General features: G+C 41.4%; 1 protein-coding gene across 1 annotated transcript in view; it reads right to left on the bottom strand.

Annotated features, from left to right (window-relative positions):
* The window catches only part of CHID1 (chitinase domain containing 1), a 454,156-nt gene that overhangs the window by 398,190 nt on the left and 41,583 nt on the right, over positions 1 to 14,383 (bottom strand). Inside the window, exons 4-7 of the mRNA XM_019519771.1 lie at positions 14,177 to 14,309; positions 13,054 to 13,098; positions 11,545 to 11,651; positions 8,108 to 8,169 (exon numbers count right to left, since the gene is read on the bottom strand). Of these exons, the coding sequence (XP_019375316.1) occupies positions 8,108 to 8,169; positions 11,545 to 11,651; positions 13,054 to 13,098; positions 14,177 to 14,309 (347 nt within the window). The remainder of the gene's footprint in view (positions 1 to 8,107; positions 8,170 to 11,544; positions 11,652 to 13,053; positions 13,099 to 14,176; positions 14,310 to 14,383) is intronic.

Raw genomic sequence — 14,383 nt, 5'->3', positions numbered from 1 at the left:
CCCTGCATGACCCTGTGCCTCTTGGAGCTCAGCTGCGCGCCCTAACAAGAAGGTGATCAGTTATTCCATGTGTGCATGGAAATCTGCTCTTTTGCTGACAAGGCATTCCATCCCCGAGCTGAGAAATCATTCCAATTAAGTTGTCACTGAAACTGGCAGGTTTCCACAAGACTCAGTTTTGACAAATTGGCTTTTTTTCCCCTGGAAAAAAAGACATTTAGTCAAAAGATCCCCACCTGATTCAACTGCAGAGCATCTTTTGATAACATTTATTAAAAGCTGTTTGATGCATATTAATTTTCACAACACCAACAAATTTACTTATTAGTAACTTTGAGGAGGACAGGGAGAGACATTTTACTGCACAGAGTGGTTCTCTTTTTTCCTTCACATGCGGGATCCCTGGCAATGACAAGATTAGAATTCAGAGCTATTCACCCCCTCCTAGAAAAATCCGGATAATATTGTTGCAGGTTCTCTCAGCATGTTAAATCCCTTCTTTGGGCAGGTGAACCAGGGAAGTGTTAGACTACAAGATTTAGTTCTCGCCTCTGCTTTCCTATTGTAGACTTTAGTAGGCTCCATCCTCTGCTAGCATTTTGTAAGTCAAGTCAATTGGGCCTTAGTGCAATGATATCCTATTTAGCTTATGGAAAATAAGAGGAAAAAACAGGAAGAAAGCTGCAGCTTCTTGCATGAAAACTAAAATTACAAACTGGTCCACCAACCTGCCAATCCACCTCTCTGGCCCATGAGAGCTCTATGCTGAATCGGATAGGATTAATGACTAGTACTTAAAGACTCAGTTTAGTCACACTCCCATTTGTCAACCAAGATAGATTATGAAAATCAAGTGTGCACTCTCCCATCTTCCCCAAACAGTAATAGCTGAATGCTCATTTACAGCTTGCTATAAATTAACACTTTACTGGGTCCCAACAGTGCTCTTTAGCCTTTAAGACAACATTTTCCCATACTACCACTAGCAGTTTTGAAAGAAAAACTACTGGCTGACATTTTAAAAATTATAATGAAGTACCGCACCGTGGGAGTAGAATCAGTCTTCATGCAAAGGTTTCATTAAATATTTACTGTATGTCCCACCATTGTCAAATGCTTCAGAGATGCCTCTGAAGTATCCGCAAATTAGAATCTACCTTGAAATAATTAAGATTTACCACTTTCCCAGGGCTTCCATTATCCGCTCTACAATCAAGGTCAGTCTTTTAAACACCAACAATCTCATTCTTGTTTTGCCTCCTATATAGTTTAAGTATCCATCCATGCACTTTTGGAATCTTTAGTTCAGGTAGGAGAAAAGAAAATTGTTTTGTTTATATTTAAATATTGTTATTTTGGCACATTGCTTCAGTTTATGATGATATTCACCTTGGTATGCAATTTGCCTTAATGCACAGCATTGGGTCTTCAGCCTATTTGAAAAGGCTAGCAAGTGGCATGTTGTTGGAAGCCTTTCACATCCTTCTCTGCAGCTATGTGACCTTTTGAAATTCAGCAAATTTCTAATTCTAGGCATACTTAAGTAAGTTTGGTAGTTGATACTTCCTAAAAATTAATGACTTGTCAGGAAAAAAAAAAGTCAGACAGTATAAAGCCGTCTACTTCCAAAAAGAAATTGCCCATGGGTGCCATTTCAATGTCTAGTTAATACCAGGAAATGGGAGTGAATTATGGCAAATCTTTAATTAATCAATTAATTTCAGGAATCCATATGAAGGATAGAACTGCCAACAGAGGTTTCTGTTCCTTCACTCCTACCACCATTAAGGTGCCTGAAGGTCATCTTCTGCAGGATGCCAAGTCCCTGCAGCACATGGTGAGAAAAAGCACTTTTTCCAGGCAGCATCCAAGGGATGGTGGCACCACCTGTCAGCAAACACCTGCTAAAGTCACAGGAATAACCTGCATAAAAATTTCTAGTGAGCAATACATTATATACATGTAACTGCAAATTTATCTTGGATTTGGGGAAAGAGAAACAATAAAAGATACAGTGAATTTAGGCATGAGACTTGTGAAAAAGTGACATGTGCCCTGAAGTCTCCAGCAACTAACAAGCCACCTGAAAATAAACAGCATTACCTTGCCCTGTTAATATTCCTAGCTTGTTATAGTTCCCAAACATTAATGTCACAGGGATGAAAAATGTGGCATTTTATCCCCAAATCTGCCAAGCAACTTTTAGATGAGTTATATACAGACAATTTACGATTAAGAATTATTGGAAAGCATGCAACTTTTTGCAATTCTGAAAAACTGCTCCCTACCTCAACTCTGCAGTCATTCACTCCCCTCAACACAAAAAGCAAGAGATTATTTGAAATGGACTATTTCATATGAAAGATTAATTCAATCAAGACATCACCCATCAACAAAAATAGAGATCGACTTCCTGTGCAGAAGTCTGAAATGGAGAGACAATGAAATTTGTCCTCACCCATTACTTTCAATGGTTCTTAGCACAGGCATGGGAGTGGATCTCACCAAAAGAGTACATAACTGAAACCAACGGGAAGAAAATTCTTCTCACAAGCAAACAACAAGGGGTAAAGAGGAACAGGCTGTAGAAAGAACAGATCGAATGTCAAAATCAGGCAGTTGTTGAAAAAGTGGGTCACACGGGTTACCTCGGAACTGAGAAGTGATGCAGTGTTCAGTGAGCATGTCCGCCCCCCCAAGTTTAAACTGAAAAGTGCTTCAATTCTTTTCTATAGTGTTGGATTGACTATGTGGCTGTGATGGTCCACAAAAAAATGCAACAGGCAAAGATTTCTGTGGGTGATGCCCCTTATTGGAACAACTGTATAGCTGGGAAGGATATAAACAAGCTTTTAGATATAGCTGTACCCTTCCTTGGATCTCTTGCCTTCACACCTGAGAACTGAGGAAGGATACAGTGATACCCCAAAGCTCGTCTAGTCCTTCCCAACTATAGCACTGGTCTAGGAAAGGATAAAATTACCCATAAAAAAAATCCTTGCCTTTTTTTCTTTTCTATAGAGTTAAGGCAGTTTCAGATGAAATAAAGTTCAAGGTATATTAAAAACCAGTAGTCTTGGCACTTTATATACAAAAGGTCAAAAAAAGGATACAGAGGAGAGATGGAATGAATTTTAATAGGACAAGAAGAGATGGAGCTCGAGCAAATAGGCTCAGCAGCAGCCAGAACTGGAATGCTGGCAACACAAACTTTTTGCTCTTGAGAACAAGACGAGAGGCCCATATTGGTTCCCCTTCACAAAAGGGTAAAGAAGGGGAACCTGGGAACTCAGAATTTCAAATCCCAATGTAATGCACCTGCACTTAAAAAAAAAAACTAGCTGAAGAAGTGAAAGGGACAGCACGCATTTTGGCCCAGCAGGCAGAGATGAATACAAAGATTTAACTCAACTAGATGCCTTACCAAGAAAGGGTATTTTTGTTTTGTTTAAGTAGTAAGCCCCTTCCCTTTAAACATTCCTGTATAGGCAGACATATGTATAATGAACTGGAAAGCATCTAGAAGGATGCTTATCACCCAGTTGTACTCTATGTCACTAATTATAATGGAGGTTGTTACAAAGTTAGATCAGAAGGTAGTGTTAGGGGAAGCAAGCAAAAAGCAAGAGGTGTCTGTACAAGGAACAGCCAAATAGAATAACTGGATTGATAGCCATAATGAATGCCCTAAGTTTGGTGTCATAGCAGTTTTGCTTAAGCAAGAAATAAATGATTTAAAAAAAAAAAAAACAACAAAAACCACACACTATTGGACCTAGGCTAAGAAAAGAAAAAAGAAGTAGGACATTTTAGTGAGCTAGATTGCATAGAGGAGCTTAGACCAAGAATGTACAGGTTGGAAAGCTGCATATGCCCACTTGAGACACTCAAGTTCTCCCAACCAGTTAGAGATGAGGTGGGTGCCAGGGAGCTATCAAATTATTGCGAAGAAAGGTTAAAGAGTGGAACAGAAATGTGTATAGAGGCGCTTATTGTTCATTTTGGCTTTCTTTGCTTTTCTCTCTCCATGTTTTGTACCTCTGTTTGAAGGTATAAAACAAAGTATTTTGAAGAAGAAGTTGTTTCTGAGCTACTTTTAACCAGAGTCTAAGCAGCCACCTTCTCATTTTGATCCTTCCAATGCACTTCAAGGAGATAACAGTTTTAACCAGAGTGCCATTTAAGTATGTAACCATTCCAACAGCTCTAGAACTTATTTTCATTTACACCTGCACAACACCAATGCTGGTTCAAAGAAAAAAAATTGCAGAGGCAGGAAGTATTAGTTGCTTGCTTGCTTATACATAGGTTGGACCAACACTATCGAACAACCAATGAATGGGCACATCACAATCTGTTACAATTCCTGGTAGTCAGCTGTTAGTTGCTAAAACCAAACAGGGATGTGGACTTAATGGCTACAGGCCAGCTCATTTCTACAGCCTATAAAAAAAAAAAGAGTCACAGGTGCAGTTGCCATCCCATATCAGTAAAACGCATTTCTTTGTTGGCTTGCCACCACAGTTTAAGAATTTGGCTGTTTTCCGCTTTCAGAGATTCATGGGAGTTCCACTATGATCTTACAGATTCTTTGAGGTCAGATTCCAAAAAAGGACAGCCTAGCCTATTCAGATGAAAGAAAGATTCAGAGGATCTTTTTCCACAATCCAACAACAAAAACCAATATTCTATATGAAAGTATGCATGAATCACTGTTCTGTTAAAGGTCCTACTTGCTTACAGGTATAGGAGTTCCTTCTTATGCCAACATCCAGCTTCATCTTCTCCTACTTTTTGATGCCAAAAACAAAACATCAGAAGTGAAAGATTTTACTTTTAAAATACAATCTGTTGGAAACTAGTTCGTGCAATGTAGCAATTATGTTACAATACTGCCACCATGTGGTTTGACTGAAGACAGACAGCCTCATACCTGTATTTTCTTTTTTCTGGTGAGCAGCAGAAATCCATTAATGCTTATCCACGGAAAGTATGCATGAAAACAACTGCTGTAGCGACAGGGAGGTGGCAGGGGGCATGTCCCCAGGTGCTGGCCTGGGTGGGGCACCAGCCAGGCCCTCCAAGGGGTACTTGGTCCCCTGGCAGCACTTCTGGTTTTGCTGCCGGCATGTCCAGGCTTCAAAATCGGCCGCTGGGGGACTGCAAATGTAAGCATTGATGCCTGGGCGCTGGAGATCCACTCTATGCCACTGATGAAAACCTAGTCTTCTAATTCCACCCCGTGTCTTTTGCTTTAGTACAAGAACCACCTTGCTTGAGCAGTAAGTTAGCTCATCTGCACAAGCTAATCAGATAAATTGGTGCTTTGAACTGCTGAATGTTTACCTGCCCCAAGAAGAGTGGAAAGACAGTCTGCTGCTACGAATACAAAGATAGGAGTAAGCTTACAAGTACAGTGGTTACAACAGAGGCAAACTTGTTTAAAGAAATGCCACAGCACGGTAGGATAAGACCGGGGTGGGCAATTATTTGGGCTTGAGGGCCACTTAATGAGTTTCATTGAGCTGTTGAAGGCTGCACATGCACACCTCCCCTCCCCAAGTCCCCAGCATAGGGCCAGGTCAGGTAGCTGCACCCTTATGACCTTAAGTGGCACACAGCAACACAGTATAGCACCAGCCCAGCTATGTGTCAGGAACTCGGGGCAGGGAAGGGGATGTAGGGAGAAGAGGGCCAAAAGCTGCAAGTTAGTACAACACCAGCCCAGCCAGACCCAGATGTGTTCCCTACTTCTCCCTGCACCCGCTGCCCCACCTCAAGTTGCCAGCATGCAGCCAAGCTGGGCCATTGCCACACTATATTCCTGCATGCCACTTCGCATGATAAAGGCACACCTGGAGCGGCTTCTGCCTTACCCTGCTGCATGCCGTGGGGATTCTGGGTTAGGCAGAAGCTGTGCCAGGTTCCAGCAGGAGCCATGCCAGCTATACCCAAGTAGCAGAGGAACACAGCATGGCATTGTGTTAGTGGCACCTGCGCCCCTACCAGACCCTGGCCTGGTCCAGCCCAGTCAACCCGAGGTCCTGACCCTCTTCCCCCACAGTGGGAAGAGCCATGCCCGAGCTTAGCCGGAACCCCGGTGAAAAGTCAGTCTGGTCTGCAAATGGGCACAGGGTCAGAGCTGCATGCAGACACCAGGCACAAGGCAGTGCCCCCTGCCTTGGTGTGTACATTGAGGGCTGGGGGAGCAGAGCAGGACAGGCCAGGCTGGGGAGGATAGTGGCTGCCTGGCCACTGGAGTGGGAGCTGCTGCTGCAGTTGGCTATGGTGAGGGGACGGGAGAAGGGCGAGAGGCGCTGAAAGCCAGGGCAGCTGTGGGCCAGATACAATTCTCCTTCAAAAGGAACAGCTGTGGTCCAAACAGAATCATTTGGTAGAGGAGAAAGCAGATTCTGAAAGAAACTCAACTGTTCATAAACTTCCTAAAGTCACCCCAAAAATCACCCCAAAATCCTGCCAATGCACGAAAATCAAGCAATTGCACCCAGCCCTGGAAACAGACCAAATGAAGTAAACTCCCTGTAACTTAGTCAGCAACCTCCCTTATGCCATGTCATTTTGGGCGATTTGAAGTTAGACTTTGAGTGCATTATTTACATTTAAAATTGGTCTCTAGTTGCTGTTAGCATTTTTTTAATTGAGAGCCTTAAGTTACACTTACTTTTCATGATAGCACATTGTTATGGTTGTGTAATAGGAAGACTCTCAACTCTGTTAGGGCCAGAATATGAAATTTCCCCTCATCCCACAAACTTAATCCTACAGGAGTTGCCCTGGTTTGGTTCTCTGCCTCTGCTTCACCCTATCAAATAAGCTTCCCACTAGCTACCATCTCTTCTATTACCAGTTTTATTCAGTTCCACAATGTCAGTGGTGCACACCAAGTCAGTGTCCAAACACAACAATTATTACAATTCAATCCAGATTAAAAAGTAGAATAGGAATTTATTAAAAATAAGAAAACAATTTACCCTTGAACAGCAAGATTCTGCATCCTGCCTGTGGAGTTCTAATCTTGAAGACTAGTCTGGCAGTGGTTTGTCAGGGTTTTTTCTTATTTCAGGAAGAGGCTTGCTAAGTAAGGGGCTACACATTTGGTCACCCATTAGAAAAAAAAGCCTGAACTGCTAATTCTCTTTAAGAACACATGCATCCACCCTTATAAACCAAGAGGGACTTGTTTTTTCCTTGGGAAATCTTGGCATTGCTACTTGAGCAGTGGCCAAGTTAATATACAGCTCCCAACTCTGCATCAGAAGGGTCATTAAATCCCTTTTAGGGACTGTCTCAATTAGAGGATCCGAGTGAGGTCAAGTCAGGTATTAACACGATTGGTTACCCAACATGCTTCCAATCAGAAAGTAGGTCGTCTTTGCATAAATGTTTCAGGCCCCAGGAAGTTGTTCTTCCACTGGCAATGCCTATATTGTGAATCTACAGATAAACCCATTGTTCAGGTTATATTGTACTTTACAGGACCGAAAGCCTAGTTTCAGTGAAGTACTCGAACATGGCACCAAAAACCCCCCAAAAAACAAATCAGACAAATAACTGAGCTTAAGCAATTGTAGAAACAATTGGGCAACTTCACACAGGAAGTCTTTACAAATCCTTCTTAAGTCAACCTCTCTGAACTTGAGGCTCTCCCAATTATGCCCCCAAAATTCAGACCTGTTTGCAGGTACAAAAGCATATGCTTCCCTGCTGTATAATGTAACTGAAGAGCAGGGTTTTTTTGTTGAACTGAAAAAGTATTTTAAAAAGTTAGTGCTATGTGAAGGAATGGCAAGAGGGCATAGCATTCTTTAAAGACAATACTGTTACATATGATAGCAATTTCATTACAATTCAACAGTTCCATTGGCTCAGATTTAAGAGTTTACAGGAGGTGGGAGGGTGCTATTCCCCTTTTCATAATCTTAAAGGTAACTAGCATTTAATTAAGAAAGAGTCCTCCCCAACTGCACTATAAATACAAACCAACCTTCCTCCTTACTGCAAGTAAGGAATTAAAATCCAACCTGAATCTAAGATTCTATTTTAGAAACTATGTTTCAAGTTCTTCACCCTAAAGACTCATACATACTTTTGCTTTTGATTTCCCAGCTGACTCCAGACTTCAACTACAAAGCCATCAAAGTTTTCATTCTGAAATGAATTGACAAAAAGTACAACATAAACAAGGCTGCTTCAGTGGTCATCTTACTAGTCCATACTCCACACATTAGTTCCATGGAAGCTTCATGGCTGTTTGTTTCAAGTTTTTTTTCCATGGTATAAGCAGGAAACAGCATATATGTAATGTTTAGTGTAGTATGCTACATGGACATATGATACGGGACAATATGAAGAAAGAGGTATTTGTGAACGTGTGACAGACAAAATTATTTTCCACATTTTAAACACTATGAATGAGGTTTCCATCCAAGCAGAGATTACCCCACTTAGCAGCAAAAGCAACTTTTACTGCGCAAGTATTTGGACATATGGAAATACATGGTTTCTTTCTGTTTTTTGAAAAAATTGGTGAGCTATCAACAGCCAAAATGTATACAGTAAAGTCAGGAAAAAGCAGTCTTGATTTATTAAAGAGAAAAGTGCTTAAAAATACAAGACTCATTTATCCAAACACTGTTTATCCAAATGCATGGCATATTACCAACTGATGTTGTGTGTAATGGAAATCACAGCAATGGCAACTAAGAAAGAGCTGCTCAGTGAGGGGGGAAATAAATAAAAGTATGCACCATTTTCCATTTTACTGATTCTGTTATGAAACTTTTGGCTTACAGCATTGGATTATATTTAATAAGCATTCCATTAACAAAATGGTTCGATTTTAGGAAAAGGTTTTGTCCTCAATTAGTTTGAATAAATTGAGGCTACATGATAAACCAAAAATCTATAAATATTAGGATATGTAAAGAAAGAGAAGAGATTACTAAACAGACAACCAAGGACTACATTCAATTCCTTTGCTATGGAGGATTTTTTGCGACATTACCTTTACCTAACAATAAGCAGTAAAGGAGCTCAAGTTCTATTCCTTAAAAGGTTTCTTTAGGCAATAAAAGGACAATTACTATTTCTAGAAGATTCTAGAATTGATATGCTAGAAACTCTTTCACTTTTCCAATATTTTCCTTTTCTCAATAGCTTAAGCAACATTTCTACCTCTTCCCAAGAGACATTATTTGATACGTGATGGCTTTACCTACATTAAGAAAGGCTGAAAGAGAGACCTTTTGCTCAATGAATTGGTATGAACAGTGTTAGCAATACTGGGAAGCCTCCTTAATAAAAGGCAGCCCACCAATTGCTGATCATGTCCATGCCAATTTTAATTTTCTCATATACTTAATATATTCACTAGACTCCAAAAACCTCTAATCATAACTAGATATTTTCTGAGAGTAAAGTCCATTCTATTAGTTGATCAGAGTTGTGTTACTGTCTGGAAAACTTTAATGATTTAATTTTTAGAAGTGCACCAATATAAATCAGTCCATATCATATCCACACAGATAAAAGGGAAACTGACATTAAAATCAGCAATCAGGGGTTTTTTGGCCGATGTGGCTGATAACGTCACCGATACATGCCACATGAATGTGTGCAGCTGCAGCATGCACACAGCCAGGAGTGCAGCCCAGCAGCTTGGAGAGCAGCGTCTGGCTGGTAAGTCAGGGGGAAAGGAGGAAGCCAGATCGAGACCCCTGCAGTGAGGGAGAGGTGCAGGACAGAGACATCTTGTCCAATAGGCGTGGGTGGCTCCCACCACCACGCACATGCCAGGATAGGCATGGCAGGCATGTGCCCAGTGATCTGTGCACAGGGCAAGGACAGGCTGCCCGCTGTACACTCAGGGCCACAGGCTACACCCAAGTGGGGCTGGGGCAGGTGCAGCCTCATCCCACCCCAGCTGTGCAGCACCTGCTCCAGCCCCACACTCTCCCTCACCATGGGGGCCTTGATCTGCCTCCCCCCCTGCCCTTCAGACTTAGCAATCTGACACTGCTCTCCAAGCTGCTGGGCTGCGTATCAGCAGTTGGCTCAGTATTGGCCAATATGGCTGGCCCAAAATAACCTTTATCAGTGCACCTGTATTTACATCCTTCCAACCCTTGTTTTACTGAGGAAGTGATAATAGCAGTCAAGTTCTGCTTGCTGCCAGATCCATTCTTCTGCTATCTGGTGTATAGCCAGACTGTTCAGATGCAACTAAAAGTGGTAGAAGTGCATGGTATAGCTGCTTATGCAATTAAAACCTTACCACAAGTTTAGCTACTAAACTATGGCCTATATTTTCATAAAGTCAGCAACTTAAGGTGCCTTCATTCAAAAGCATCTAAACTCAGATCCTATCAATAAAAAGTAATATTCAGAGAGAGTAATTATTCAACACTATCTGAAGATAAACTCTTCTTATGATCTTTCAAAATTAACCATTCGTGAATTTAAAGGCATCCTAATCAATCATTAGTCAGTGAGTATTTAGAGAGTGGACAGTTGCTAGAATTAAGGAGCTTGGAGGAAAGAAAAAGAAAGAAACATCAGTTAATGTAGCTTTCCCAAAAATAAATACATGCATGTATTCATTTATCTAAGGAGCTGTGTGCATAAAGAGCTAGCCCCAGGCCCCCATCCACTGTTCTCTCAATAAGATCCATGACAACATGCGACTAGAAGTCAGAGATCTTTCCATTTTTAGATTATAGTTGCTGCCATCTATTTAAGATGTGCATATAGCAGTCATCATTTTATGGAAAGAGTGTTGGTTCTCAAAAGCCAAGTGTCATCCTCAACTACCAGAACAAGCATCAGTTGCAGCAACTGTAAGCTGGATCACCTGAAGCTAGGATGGGAGTGGAGGGATGTTAGCAAGGCAGAAGATCTGCAAAGGAGGGCTGGGGGCAGGGAGTAAAGGAAGAGTAAGAAGATTCCTGCATTGATCCTATGCACTAATTTCTGGTTCAGCTATACTATTTTAGAACCCAATCTAAAAGGAGAAGGAGAACAAATGAAGTAGGCCTCGCATATTCCTAAGACTTTGAAAAAACATGCTTAGCTACCCTCACTTTTCAAATTTTCCACCTTTTACTAATGCGAATGTGTCTCATTTCAGCTTCTACCCATTCAGTTTTTTGTACTTCTACCAGATTAGCACACAGATTTAGATTGATCTAGTTATTGATCAGTTGCATCTAAACCAAGTGAAACAGAGCTTTTTAAATCTCACTGCAAGGGAAGCTTTCCACAGATTTTAAAATTTTGGATAGTTTCCCCCCCCCCCACCTACTGTTATGCATCCAAGAGGTCTAATATTACCTAGTCTCTCAGATTAAGCAAGTTTAAAGTGTTAGCAGATACTTTAACATCCTCCCTACTTACTGCTTCATTAAAAATCTTCACATCCAACAGGGCTGCAAACACTTTCCTGGTTCTTTTCCAAATGCTTTACAAAACAGGAATCAATGAAGGAGATCATACTAGTACACCAAATTAATACAAGAGTCATTTTACCTTAGCTAGCTGAACCATGACCTGGGAGAGCTCTTCTATCTCATCTTCACTGGCAAAAACACTTTCAAAGTCATGGTAAGACCAGCCATCAAACAAGATTCGAGGCACTGAAATCAAACATTTGAATTATTTGCTTAATTACAGTTACTTCAATTATGCTAAACTATTCTTAAAGTGGAGGGGAGGCAGCACGCACGTACTCAGAGATCTGCCATGATTCTTTACTTCCCTAATCCAGTTAATACAATTAAAATGACTACCCTTAGGTATTACTGTTCTTTTCTTAGAGTGTTGATGTATGGATCTCTCTCTTACTCTGCATAGACAGACACAGATGCATGACAAACAGGTCCAGGAAGGTGATGCTGCCCCTCTCTGCAGCACTGGTCAGGCCCCAGTTGGAGTACTGCATCTAGTTTTGGGCACCACATTTCAAGAGGGACGTGGAAAGTCTTGAGAGGGTTCAGAGGAGGCCACTCGTATGGTCAGACCTGCAAGCAAGGCTCTATGAGGAGAGACTGAGGGACCTACATCTCTTCAGCCTTCACAAGAGAAGGCTGAGAGGTGATCTTGTGGCTGCCTATTAATTCATCAGGAGAGGGCATCAGGGAATAGCAGATGCTCCATTTACTAGGGCACGCCCTGGAGAAACTAGGAACAATGGCCACAAATCAACAGAGAGCAGTTTTATGTTGGATATTAGAAAGCACCTCACAGTAAGTGTTGCCTGAATCTGGAATGGGTTTCCAAGGGAGGTGGTGCTCTCCCCTACCTTGGGGGTCTTCAAGAAGGGACTGGACAAGCACCTAGCTGGGATCATCTGACCCCAGCGCTCTTTTCTGCCCAGGGCAGGGGGTCGGACTCGATGATATACGGAGGTCCCTTCTGACCCTAACATCTATGAAAATGTTCCTCCAATCCACTTATTTTCACTACCAGCAACTCATACTCATTTTATACAGAAGTGGTAAACTACCACAGACTCACAGAACAAGGTAAGCAGTTTAACATATTCTAGTCCTTTTAGCAATGCTTCACAACTTCTCTAAAAACAGGAAGTACTGCAGAGACCAAAGTTTTGCCACTTTTTTCTTCTGCTTAATATTCTGTCATCCTGCACAAGATTCCAGCTAGGGCATCGCTATAGTCTACGCAAGTCAAGCTTAGGAGTATAGATGCCACACAACTTCTCCAGAGAAGAACGTGGCTGCCAGGAGTGAAGACGGAAGAAATATAAACCAAGGGGGCAGCAGGTTGGGTGAAGCCTCAACACTCCAAAAGGCACAGCCACTGAATTACTTAGTTAACGGTAGTTGCTTTGATCCCTTTCAGCCTTTTGCCTTGAAATCCCCATAAGCCAACCCCTGCTGCAACCCCTTCTCCCACACCTACACCGCTGCCTGTGTAAACAAAAAATATAGTTTCCTTTCTATGGCAATTTTCAGATGACAGAGAAGAATGGCACATCCCTCCCTCCCCAACCCACCCCCCCCTTCGATGGAGGCTTACTTATTTTGATGTTTTTGGCATTTTTTCTGACATCCTTTATCCAGCCTGTCAAAATCAAGTCAAACAGTTAAGTTAAGTTAAAACTATATCTGAGACATCCACACCTTTCAAAAAACAGCAAGGTTGTTATTTTGCATCATGCTATTGGAAGCACAACTTTTCTGGCATCAAGAAGATAGCATTAGAGCCTTGATTCCATGAAGCATTATTTAAATCAACACTATAACTATAAACTTCAACATTTGTCCACTGCTGACGGACTAAGTTTTTTTAAACTCGTTTATTATACCTTGATATTGCAGTATCCTGAGGCGCTGACATTTTTGCAAACATGAAGCATCCTCAGAAGGAAAATTTTAAGTAAAATGATACTTGAAACTCTCTGTGCTGGCTTCATCAGGATTATCTCACTGACGTGGTAAGTTGGGCAGGCCATGAACAGAATTATTATCTCTTCTTCAGAATTAGTCTCCAGAGATAGCTTTTCTTTAGGGATAACTTTCCTCCATTATGTTTGCTGGCACCCAAGCCATTACCAAAAATAAAATTTAAATAGCATAAAGCCTGAAAATCCAGCTAGGAAGAGGTTTCTCATTTCCCCCCTGTTCATTCCTCATTCTCTGAAATTTCTAAACTGGCTTCCTCCATGAAGAAATTCAATACACTGTAGAAGAGCCATCTTTTGTACAAGCTACTCCAAAATACTTCAGTTAGGTGAGGAGACGTCTCCAAGGAAAGGAAATATGGAATATATAATTATATGGTACAGCCTCCAAAAACAGATAAAAAATGGACTGAATGAAAGATGCTGACATGCACTGCTACCTCCGCCTGTCTCCCCTTCCCACCCCTACACTGTGCCTCCTTTAACCAGGTATTTAGTATTCCCTACCCTTCCACTGATTTCTGTGGGCAAACGGGACAGTTTATTCTTTGATAAAATACCCCACTCCCCCCCAGCCTTTTTTTTTTTTTTAAATGGTCATATAAAATCCTACCTCAAAAGCAAAGACAAGTCCATATCAGTATATTGCCAAGCTTCATAAGTTAATATTTTCCATTCAGCCTACAGCAATACTAGCATGCCAACTATAAATAACATATAAAGCAAGAATAAGATTACCTTGGTCAGCATCATGAAGCCCACTAAACTGGAACCGTTCCTTGCCCTTTCTTTTCACTTGGAGCCAGACAGGCGAGATGGATGTAAACTTGTTTCCAAACATTTTAGCAATATCATATCCATGGCTGTTCCACTTGCAAAAAAAGGGGAAAAGGGACATTAGAATACGATCTACGGCAGACTTTACTACTCGCCAGATTTAAGTTC

This window comes from Gavialis gangeticus, unplaced genomic scaffold (genome assembly GCF_001723915.1).
Source record: "Gavialis gangeticus isolate Ggan-Ray unplaced genomic scaffold, GavGan_comp1, whole genome shotgun sequence".
In the NCBI taxonomy this organism is placed as follows: Eukaryota; Metazoa; Chordata; order Crocodylia; family Gavialidae; genus Gavialis; species Gavialis gangeticus.
The sequence above is the reverse complement of the archived record's forward strand: the minus strand, read 5'-3'. Positions and strand labels throughout refer to the sequence as shown.